General features: G+C 46.5%; 1 protein-coding gene across 1 annotated transcript in view; it reads left to right on the forward strand.

Annotated features, from left to right (window-relative positions):
• Window positions 1–11,556, forward strand: part of grip2b (glutamate receptor interacting protein 2b) — a 157,644-nt gene extending 146,088 nt beyond the window's left edge. Inside the window, exons 22-24 of the mRNA XM_072280078.1 lie at window positions 3,549–3,773; window positions 9,083–9,229; window positions 11,060–11,556. Of these exons, the coding sequence (XP_072136179.1) occupies window positions 3,549–3,773; window positions 9,083–9,229; window positions 11,060–11,263 (576 nt within the window). The 3' untranslated portion in view covers window positions 11,264–11,556. The remainder of the gene's footprint in view (window positions 1–3,548; window positions 3,774–9,082; window positions 9,230–11,059) is intronic.
• Window positions 11,557–12,038: the final 482 nt, after the last annotated feature.

Here is a 12,038-nt window from a genome sequence, read left to right on the forward strand (position 1 = left end):
AAGGGCCGTTCTTTGTTCTGGTGTAGATTTGTCTAGCAGTCTCTGGTTCTAGTTAACCCAAGCCAGATCACCCACTGAAGTTAGTCCTCCTTCATAAAACCCAGTTTTACTCTCATTTCCTTAGTCTGTGGAACTTGTTGCCACAGACAGATGTGGAGGCCAAGTAACTGGGTATATTTATAGCAGAGTTTAATAGGTTTAGCCTATTAACCTATTAACCTATTAGCCTAGTTTAAATAGATTTATAGCAGAGTTTAGTAAGGGTGTCAAAGATTTTGCAGAGAAAGCAGGAGAATGGGGTTGAGAGGGATAATAAATCAGCCATGATGGAATGGTGGAACAGACTTGATGGGCCAAATGGCCTAATTCTGCTCCTGTGTTTACGGTCCTGATCACTGACCCATTCAATTTTAACTGGTGCTGGAAAAGTAAAATAATGACACTGTTAAAACAAAGGCTTGAATGGACAATCCAGAGACTCAGATCCCAACAAGGAAGACTTGGGATTCAGTTTATGATCTGCTGTTGTTTCTAAACAGAAATTACACCATCTCTGTCTGAAACAGCAGCCTTATTTACCATACACATTCATTCTATACCTACTGCTGACTTCCTCGTAATCTACCCCTACCCCGAATATTATTTCTTGCTTCTTTGATAACCACTTCCCCAGTCCTCTGTGCTCCTGATTCCTCATTAATGTTGCTTCTTGCCAGCTCCCATCCTGTTGCTTAATCAATTCAAACACCTCTCTGCCCACACTAATCCCACCAGCCAGTGGGTCTGTGATTCCAGTTCTATTAAGATGCAACTGTCATTCCTGAACAGGTCCTTTCTGTCTCAGACCTGACCCCAATATCTCACAAAGCATTCGTGTCAGGGTCAGAAAATCTGAAGTCCTTCCTCCTTCATCCCCAGCTGTGTGCTAATGCCTCATCCTCCTCTATCTACCCCTGACATCTAGTCGTGTCTATCGACACTGATTTCAACTTTATAGCATATAGTCCATCCAGCCACCAGTCTCACGGTAATGTGTTGCAGCCAGCTATGGTGAAGTCAATGACTGATGCAGTGTTGACCCTGTTGTGCTTTTATTCACAAAGCATTGGCTTGCTTGTACATTAGCATTGCTCACTAGTTGATGCACTGATTGTGACCCTGAATATCCTCCAAATGGTAAACAGTAGATATTACAAACCTTCCAAACGTCCCTTGCCTTTATTTTTTTATGTATATCTATCAGTTTAAAAAAAGTCTTATTCATTGAGCATGGCAACAAGCCCTTCAGTCCAACTTAACCATGCCATGACCAAGCTAGTCATCTCACCTATGTTTATCCCAGCACCTGTCCAAATGTCTTTTACATGTTGTTATTGTACCTCCCTCAATCACTTTATCTAGCAACATGATCCATAAACATACCATCCTCTGAGTGAAAATTTTATCCCTCGGATTCCTGTTAACTCAGCGCCCCCACCTTAAACCTCTACCCTCTTGATTCCCAAACCCTGCGAAAGAGACCGAGTGCGTCCATAATATCATAATATTATGATCTTATGCTGCTCTACATGATCTCCCCTATGGTCCAAGGAATAAAGTCCTAGGCAGCTCATCCTTTCCCTAGAGCCCAGTCCTTTGAGGCCTGGCAATATCCTTATAAATCTTTACTGAACTCTTTCCAACTTTCCTATAGCAACCTGAACAAAACAGAGCACAATACTCCAAATATTGTCTCGTCAGTGCCTTGTACAACATCTCAGTACTGGAACTGAATACTCTGTACTGCCTTTCTGCCCACCCATGTTCCTGTCGGGCTGCTTGCCTGGAGTTCTGTCCAAGTGAAAGAAAATTTGCCCCAAGTTGCTTGGAAGTGAAATAAGGAAGTGTTATTAGAGACATAGAACCATACGAAGGGTAATTGATAAGTGCGTGGCCTAAGATAGAAGGAGTCAATTTTAGAAAGCCTAGCACATTTATTTTTCCTACATTTACACACTTAGTCCAGCAGTCGTGGAGCATATGGATCCCTTCTTTGTAGAAGACGGCGTCTTGGACCTCCAGGTGCTCCACAGCAGGGGTGATTGATAAGTTTATGGCCCAAGGTAGAAGCAGATGAGTTATACAGCTCTTGTTACATGCACGTGCAGTTCAACTCTTTGAGTGATTATGCAGAAAGTTTGAAGTTAATATCTCCATCTATATTAGGCCATGTAATGAGTTGCCTGAGGCAGTGGTTGAGGCAAAAGTCTTTCTGAGGTTCCCTCTGGGTGAAAAGTCTGAACCTCAGAATCCTATTAAATTATTTGCTTCTCAACTCAAACCTATACCCTCTAGTTCCAGATTCATCAACCTGGGAAAAAGACTGTCTATATTTACCCTATTTTGTAATAAACCTGAAGAACATAAATTAACATAAATATTGCACAATGTACAATACAAAATAAATATTGCTTAACATATGGCATAATTAACAATTAACATAAATATTGCATAACATACAACACAATAAACAAAAATTGTTTAAGAACAGTTATGCAAGTTGATGAAGAGTTAGAGTCTTTCTGATTGGTCCATAAGCTGACAACACAGTAGGGTAATGGTTTGTGCAATACTATTACAGCACCAGGGACCCTGGCTCATTTCCCATCTCTAGGAATTTGTTCGTTCTCCCTGTGACCTTCTGGGTGTTCGGTTTCCTCCCACATTCCAAAAGATGTCCAGGTCAGTAGGTTAATTGGTCACACTGGCTAGCACAGGCTCATTGGGCTGAAAGGGCTAGTATCTCAAAATGAAACCAACCTGATGGCAGTAGCATGCTCTATCACTTTGTGATAGATGGAGAAAAACAAGTTCTTCTGATAGATGTGTGCAGATCTAAGGGGTGAACTTAGCTGAAACTAGTCTACTCAGGTAACAAAAGGACTTTCATGCAAAGGGGAATGTAAACTGAGAACTCGGTGAGAGAATGAACTAGACCATTAGACTTTAGAGTTTCCTCTTTGGATTGAAGGAGGATGAGAGGCAACTTGATAGAGGTGTACAAGATGATAAGAGGCATAGCTTGAGTGGATAGCCAGAGACCTTTTCCTAGGGCAGAAATGGCTAAAACAGGGGGCATAATTTTAAGGTGATTGGAGGAAAACATAGGAGGTTATATTAGAAGTAAGTTTTTTTTATATACAGAGAGTGGTGAGTGTGTGGAATGCACTGCCATGGCTGGTGGTAGAGGGAGATACGTTAGGAGCATTGAAGAACCTCTTAGACTGACACATGCATGATAGAAAAATGGACAGTGATGTAGGAAAGAAGGATTTGATTGACCTTAGTAGGTTACAAAGTCAGCACAACGTCAGGGAGAAAAGTAGTGTTCAATGTTCTATGTTCTAGACAGATATGGCTAGTGGCAGACATGAAATCGAGATAAACGGAGTGAGTTTCCAGACCAGCCGTGATCTGTTTGAGTGGGTTTGAGAGGCTCAGGGACCTGCATGTGCTGGGCTTTGTTTACCCTGTTGTCAAACCACCTACAACTCTCCTTCTCCTTGCAGGCTTCCATAATGTCTGGAACTGAGCTGACTTTGGGAATTGACGGGCACCTGTCACAACCGGCAGACTACTCAGGCCTGGGGAAGCTGCAGGACCAGGCGTCTGCAGAGGGCCAGACAGAATGCCCTGCAGCATCGGCACTGGCAAAGGACAAAGTGTTGGAATGGAAGAAGATCAAGGAGGAGATTAAAGAAATAACATTACCCAGTCCTGTGGAGCTGCACAAGGTGAGTGTCCGTAGTTGGCATCAGACAGTCCCTGGAACCTCCTCCCAATGGTGCTGTGGGAGACAAAGTGGGAATTAAGCTAAAGAGGCAGAGTAAGTGTGGGGTGTTGGTGAAAGACTTGTGAATTCACCAGGGTAACTGAGCAGGTAGAGAGTGAATCCGAATCACAAGCAGTGAAGGGAGAGAAACACAAACCATTACCTGCTGGTCGAAGTGCCAATTTATAATTCCACAACATAAACCACAAGATTCTGTCGATGTTGGAACTCCACAATAATGCACACAGAATGCTGGAGGAACTCAGCAGGTCAAGCAGCATCTATGGAGAGGAATAACAGTCATCAAGTTTTGGGCCGAGACCCTTCACCGGGATTGGAAAGGAACGGGGAAGAAGCCAGAACAAGAAGATGGGGACGCAGGAAGGAGTAGAAGATGGTCGGTGATAAGTGAAACCAGGTCAGGGGGAGGGTTGGTGTGTTGGGGGAGGGGGTTGAATTGAGAAGATGGGGGGTGATAAGTGAAACCAGGTCAGGGGGGAGGGTTGGTGTGTTGAGGGACGGGGTTGAATTGAGAAGATGGGAGGTGATAAGTGAAACCAGGTCAGGGGGAGGGTTGGTGTGTTGGGGGAGAGGGTTGAATTGAGAAGATGGGGGGTGATAAGTGAAACCAGGTCAGGGGGAGGGTTGGTGTGTTGGGGGAGGAGGTTGAATTGAGAAGATGGGAGGTGATAAGTGAAACCAGGTCAGGGGGAGGGGGTTGAATTGAGAAGATGGGGGGTGATAAGTGAAACCAGGGCAGGGGGAGGGTTGGTGTGTTGGGGGAGGAGGTTGAATTGAGAAAATGGGAAGTGGTAAGTGAAACCAGGTCAGGGGGAGGGTTGGTGTGTTGGGGAGGGGGTTGAATTGAGAAGATGGGGGGTGATAAGTGAAACCAGGTCAGGGGGAGGGTTGGTGTGTTGGGGGAGGGGGTTGAATTGAGAAGATGGTCGGTGATAAGTGAAACCAGGTCAGGGGGAGGGTTGGTGTGTTGGGGAGGGGGTTGAATTGAGAAGATGGGGGATGATAAGTGAAACCAGGTCAGGGGGAGGGTTGGTGTGTTGGGGGAGGGGGTTGAATTGAGAAGATGGGGGGTGATAAGTGAAACCAGGTCAGGGGGAGGGTGGTGTGTTGGGGGAGTGGGTTGAATTGAGAAGATGGGAGGTGGTAATTGAAACCAGGTCAGGGGGAGGGTTGGTGTGTTGGGGGAGGGGGTTGAATTGAGAAGATGGTCGGTGATAAGTGAAAAACAGGTCAGGGGGAGGGTTGGTGTGTTGGGGGAGGGGGTTGAATTGAGAAGATGGTCGGTGATAAGTGAAACCAGGTCAGGGGGAGGGGGTTGAATTGAGAAGATGGGGGGTGATAAGTGAAACCAGGTCAGGGGGAGGGTTGGTGTGTTGGGGGAGGGGGTTGAATTGAGAAGATGGTCGGTGATAAGTGAAACCAGGTCAGGGGGAGGGGGTTGAATTGAGAAGATGGGGGGTGATAAGTGAAACCAGGTCAGGGGGAGGGTTGGTGTGTTGGGGGAGGAGGTTGAATTGAGAAGATGGGGGTTGATAAGTGAATCCAGGTCAGGGGGAGGGTTGGTGTGTTGGGGGAGGGGGTTGAATTGAGAAGATGGGAGGTGGTAATCGAAACCAGGTCAGGGGGAGGGTTGGTGTGTTGGGGGAGGGGGTTGAATTGAGAAGATGGTCGGTGATAAGTGAAACCAGGTCAGGGGGAGGGTTGGTGTGTTAGGGGAGGGGGTTGAATTGAGAAGATGGGAGGTGGTAAGTGAAATCAGGTCAGGGGGAGGGTTGGTGTGTTAGGGGAGGGGGTTGAATTGAGAAGATGGGAGGTGGTAGGTAGAAAAGGTGAAGAGCTGAATAAGTAGGAATCTGACAGACGAGGAGTAAGGGAGCAAGGAGGAGCACCACAGGGGTTCCGGAATGACAAATAGGAAAATGGAGAGGGATAGGGGTTCAAGTTATTGCAAGTTAGAGAAATCAATGTTCATGTCATCGGGATAGAGGCTACCCAGGCGGAATATGATGTGTTGCTCCTCCAATCTGAAGTTGTTGCTCCAAGTTCAACTGGCTGCACTGAGCCACCCTGAATACCACCCTCAGCAGGATTCCTGAGAAGGCTCTGGGCACATGGCGGGATTGTTATTGACCTTAAGGTATAGGAGTAGAATTAGACCATTTGCCCCCAGGATTGCTCCACCATGTCCCTTTCAACACCATTCTCCTGCATTCTCCCTTTTGACACCCTTTCTAATCAAGAACCTACCAACCTCCGCTTTAAATATACCCAATGACTTTAGCAGCCACTTCTGGCAATGAACTCCACAGATTCATCATCCTCTAGCCAAAGAAATTGCTTCTCATCTCTGTTCTAAAGGATGTCCTAGTCTGAGGTTGTACCATCTGGTCCCCACTATGGGAAGAATCCTGTCCAGATCCTCCCTGTCCAGGCCTTTCAATATTCAGCCTGCAGTGAAGCTGGGCAAAGGCAGGATCTGACTGCAGCTCGTCTGTTCCAGAGCAGTGGGTAACGTGTGTGTGGGCCTGCTTCATTTACACTTAGAAATTGAGTGTCCTCATAATCAAATCAAATCTAATCTAATCTAATCTAATCTAAATATTGGTATTGCAATGAAGCCTATTGGCCATCCCTATTTGAGACCTAGCACGGTGCATGTGCATACACACATACACACATAAACACACACACTCACCTGCACACATATACGCAACACAAACACTCTCTCAATGGCACCCGCATAGAAATACACTCAGGCACACACACTGCTGCTTGGGCAGACACTCAGAGTAAATTTATTATCGAAGTATGTATATGTTATTATATATTGAGATTCATGCTATTGCAGGCATTTACAGGAAAATAAAAAAAAGAATCTATGAAAAACCATATATAAATAAAGACTGACAAATAACCAATGTGAAAAAGAAGACAAATTGTGCGAGTAACAAAATAAATAAATAATGTCAAAGGTTACAGGGAGAAGGCAGGAGAATGGGGTTGAAAGGGGCATTAAATCAGACATGATGGAGCAGACCCGATGAAAACATGAGTCCTTGAAAGTGAGTCGAGGTTGTGAAATCAGATCAGAGTTGAGCTGACTGAAGTTATCCACACTGGTACTGGTTATAGGATAATACCTGTTCCTGAACCTGGTGGGGTGGGACCTAAGGTCCTTGTATCTCCTACCCAGTGGCAGCAGTGAGAAGGGAGCATGAATAGTGGATAGTGGGGGGACGTTGATGATGGCAGCGCTCCTTGTAAGTGTACCTGTGATGGACTGGGCTGTATCTATCACTTTCTGTCGACTTTTCCATTCCTGGGTGTTGACAAAGAAGTTTGTCAAAGTTTTAGGTGACATTCCAAATCTCTGCACACTTCTAAGGAAGCACGCTCACTCACACCCACACTCGTTCACACAGTGCAATGGTATTGTTAGTTCCAGGCTTTAATCCAGCGACAGTAAGGAAGGGGAATCCATTTCAAATCCATCAAAGTCTGTGACTTTCAGAAGTTGCGGGGAGTAGCATTCGCTTTAGATGTTCTTCTTGATGATGAAGGTCATGGGTTTGTAAGGTGTTGTCAAACAAATAAAACACCCGGAAGGCTTGGCTGCAGGCTGACGAGTTCCCCTTCAGACCGGGCACACGCTGCATGTCTCTGATGATGGGCCCTGCGGGGACAGGTGGCAACTGAAAGGGCTTTACCCTTGTTGGAGAGTACTGTATTCGTGTGAGAATCTGAGAAGAGAGATAGAGATAGGTTGTTTCCTGCGTAGGGAGGGTCTGAAATCAGGAGAAATGAATGACGCATGTGGCAGTGCTACCTGAGGTAGGGGTGGTGAAGTTTGTTAATCGCAACTAATCTACCTGAAGGAGGGAAAGGAATGAAATAGAGAGAATGCTCGGACTTCCACACAGGCTGCCAGGTACAAAAGATCAAAAACATTAAAGCCAATAAAAATCATTAAGAATGTAACAAACCTTGCAGCTTCACCACATCCCTTCAAGTACACGGGGTTGTGACCGCACAGAGACAGAGCATTTTCCCCAGCCTTCGTACTGAGGAACTGTAGTAAGCTCCTGATGCATAGCTGGTCAAGTGTCAAAACACAGGGGGAAATACCAGGGCTGTTACCTCTGCCCAAGAATCACAAACCTTTCCAGGCACCTCTCTGGGCAAACACCAGAAGACCTTTGCGAAACATGGGGGGGGGGGGGAATGTGTAATTACAGAGGAGTCACCCCGCAGTTCCAGCTTCCAGCATCAAGGGGCAGCAGAGGACAGTGTAAACTCTTGTAAACTGTACCATTTAACATGATCAGGCTTAAATCCTACCATTGTGAACATTTAAGGACAACCTTACAATTTTAATATAAAGAATTTAGTGTCAAACAGAATTATACCGACAAGTTACTTTATTGCATCGATGAGCTGTGAAGGGAGAGAAACACAAACCATTACTTACTGATGGAAATGCCAATCCCTAATTGCACAGCATAAGCAAGCACTAGAGATTCTGCAGATGCTGGAAACCCAGAGTAAAGCACACAGAATGCTGGAGGAGCTCAACAGGTCAGGAGGCGTCCATGGAGAAGAATATACAGTCAAAGTTTTGGGCCGAGACCCTTCATCAAGACTGGAAAGGAAGGGGGAAGAAGCGAGAATAAGAAGATGCAGAGGAGAGGAAGGAGTACAAGATGGCAGGCAATAAGTGAAACCAGGCGAGGGGGCAAGTCGGTGGGTTGGGGTTGGGGAGATAAAAGTGAGAAGCTGGGAGGTGATAGCTAAAAAAGGTAAAGAGCTGTAGAAGAAGGAATCTCTTAGGAGAGGAGAGTGGATGATGGGTGAAAGGGAAGGGGAGGCACCAGAGGGAGGTAATAGGCAGGTGACGAGAAGAAGATAGATGGATAGAGGGGATCTAAAGAGAGAAGGGGATGGAAGAAATTACCTCAAGTTACTTCAATTGATTTTCTGCTGCCAATTAGCCTACCAAAGCACAAGTCCGTGGCATGAGGGAGGAATCCAGAGGAAACCACATCATCGCAAGGAGCACCCAAGGTCAGGATTGAACCCATGACTCTGTGAGACAGCTGACCTACCAACCGTTTCCCTGAGCTGCCCATCTCCTGCACTGTTTAATGTAAAGAAATAGTTAATCTCTGTTATAGGCCATTCACTATTATGAGGGGTTCAATAAATTTGGTTTACTTTGAAAGAAATCTTTAAGAGGCAACTCTCTCTTCTCAGATTACAATCCATAAACAGCCCGAGAATGAAGAGTTTGGTTTCAGTATTTCCGACGGCCTTCTAGAGAAAGGGGTTTATGTCAACTTGATACGGCCAAATAGTCCCGCTGATGGCAGTGGGCTCCAACCCTACGACCGGATACTACAGGTAAGATAGAAGCACCTTTGCCTTAAGGGACCTGTGGGAGACTGATATTTAGTGCCCACCCCTAGTCGCTCCAGTGAGGGTGGTGGTGATTTGCCGCCTTGTACCACGGTTCTCCTACCCGTGAAGATGCTCCCACAGTGCTCGTGGGGAGGGAGTTCCAGGAGTTAGTCAGTGAAGAGCTAGCAAGTGAGGATGGTGTTTGACTCAGAGTGGATCTGCAGGTAGTGCTGTACACATGTATCTTCTGTCCTTGTCTTTCTTGGTGGTAGAAACTGCAAGTGTTGCTGGTGCTGTTAACTGAGATTTAAGGTAACTATTTCTCAGCTTGTTTATCATGTGAACATCAAACCATACTGTGAAATGCATCGTTTGTGTTAACAACCAACCTATGGATGTGCTGGGGTCAGTTTGCAAGTATGCAACCTCCCTTACTGGTTTCATGCTCCATCCTTCCTTTTCAGATTCCGCCACCAGCAGCTCTTTGTCACGTCCACCTGTCATCACGCAGCCTCTGTTGCTATCTTCACCCTCGTCTGCCAATCACCGCTCCCCACCTGGATCAGCCTATCACTTGCCAGCTCTTTTACAGATTCAGATTCATTTATTGCAACTACTGTCATTTGTGCTGACAACCTAGGCTGTGCTGGGGCCTGCACTGCTCAGCAGAACAAGACAGAACAGCGCCAAAGCCACAACAACAAAACAAGCCCCGTTCCTCTGACCCAGCCAAATACACACTTTCCCCACCCTTTCCTCTCACCTCTTTACACTGGCCCTCTCCCTTCTGCTCTTTCACTACAGTGGAAGGGTCTCGGTCTGAAACGTTGATGTCCATTTCCCTCCACAGATGCTGCCTGACCTGCTGAGTTCCTCCAGCACATTTTTTGCTTTTATTTTCTCCAATATTTCAGACCCTTTAATTATCCTAAGCCCTTCAGTTTGATCATCACTCACTCTACTTCAAAATCAGGATCAGGTTTATTTTGACAGTCATATGTCGAGTAATTTGTTGCTACTTGAGCCTGGTCTATTCAACTGAGCCTCATAATTTAACGCTTTTGTTTGGGCTGTGCAAGGAGCCCTTGATCTCATCCCTTGATGTACTGATGTGATCTGCAGGATGATAAAGGTTTTCAGTGGATTGTGGTATATGTGGCAATAATGAACCAATTTATCAATTACTAATTAACCTTTGATCAGCCTGCCCTGGTGAAATCCAGCCTCCAGCTTTGGGGAGGCTGGAACGGGGATGGGATGTGAGCCAGGTGATATCACCCTTGCTGGGCATTCTCTCTCCTCCTTTCTCCCCTCATGTAAAAGATACACGAAATGCTAAGCTCAAGGGCAGCTGCTGTCCTGCTGTTATCAGACTCTTGAATGGATTGCTGGTTCAGTAAGATGAACTCTTGGCCTCACAATTTACCTCATTGTGATCTTGCACTTCAATGTGTACGTACACTGCTCTTTCTCTGTAGCACTTACACTTTATTCTGCTTTGTTATTATAGAGTCATAGAGCACTACAGCACAGAAACAGGCCCTTCAGCCCATCTAGTCCATGCTGAACTCTTCCGCCTTGTTCCACCAACCTGCACCTGGACCAAAGACCTCCGTACCCCTCCCATCCACGTACTTATCCAAATTTCAATTAAATATTGAAATCAAACCTGTATCCACCGCTTCTGCTTGTTTGACCCTGCTCTACCTCAATGCACTGTGCAATGATTTGATCTTTATGAATGGTACGCAAGACAAACTTTTCACATGATCTTGGTAGACGTGACAATAGTAAACCGATGCCAATAGGTTCTCTCTCTCTCTCTGCCGGCAGGTGAACCAGATCCAGACCGGAGACTTCGACAGTTGCGTGATGGCGCCGCTCATCTCGGAGTCTGGTGGTCGCCTGGATCTGGTGGTCAGCCGCAGCCCTCTGGCCATGACGGCACGCAGCAGGTCTGAGGACTGCGAGGATGCGCGGAACGCCAGCCGCCTGCAACAGCGCAAGGAGAACAGGAAGAACACGCGGACACTGTGAGCAGGAGGGGCAAGAGCACCCCACCCCGCCCCCTCCCCTGCTGTGAGACAATTTCTGATGGTGCTACCAACCTTTCCGACCTTTCACTCCCCGATCCCGGTCACAGGTGAACTGCTCCGAATGGGAAGAGCGGGGGCCTCTCGAACACTGAGCACTACCCGCTCTCAGGGTGTCCAGCCATCCTGGGCTTAACATCTCCAGAGGACCGGTTTGTAAGGCACTTGCACAAATGCTTAGTAGCTAGCAGAATATTGGAGGTGGGGAAAAACCCTGTTTGACTAGATGCAGCATTGGGGCAAGAGGTCTTAAGATAGATCCTCCAAGACCTACGTTCACCCAGAGTCGGTGTGGCTCCCTCCTTCCCTGCAAAGGGTGGCAATAATAGAAAGGTTTTCTTTCAGTATTAATTTATTTGAAAGTATCTATTTTTCCCCCTTAGCCTTTGAATGTTTGTTTTTTATAGAAAACACTGACTAAATATTTAAGTACATCAGTTGTAGACTGAGGGTTAGTGTGGGGCTGGATCACCAAACTAGGGCCCCTCATCAGTTCTCAGGGAGGGTGGTAACGACGCATTGATTTTACTCGAACCGATTGTTAATACTCTTACCTTGGGGGTGCTGACACATTCGCACCCAAGAGGCTAGCAATGTCTGGAGAGGGGGTCAAAGCCATATCCGACCCAGCGTCCTGCTCGCAGGAGTCGATGGGGACTCTCGCCCTTCCCTGATTCTGGGTTTGTCGGGCGGGGAATGGCCAGTCAGGACGGAGGGAG

This window comes from Mobula birostris, chromosome 16 (genome assembly GCF_030028105.1).
Source record: "Mobula birostris isolate sMobBir1 chromosome 16, sMobBir1.hap1, whole genome shotgun sequence".
Lineage (NCBI taxonomy): Eukaryota > Metazoa > Chordata > Chondrichthyes > Myliobatiformes > Myliobatidae > Mobula > Mobula birostris.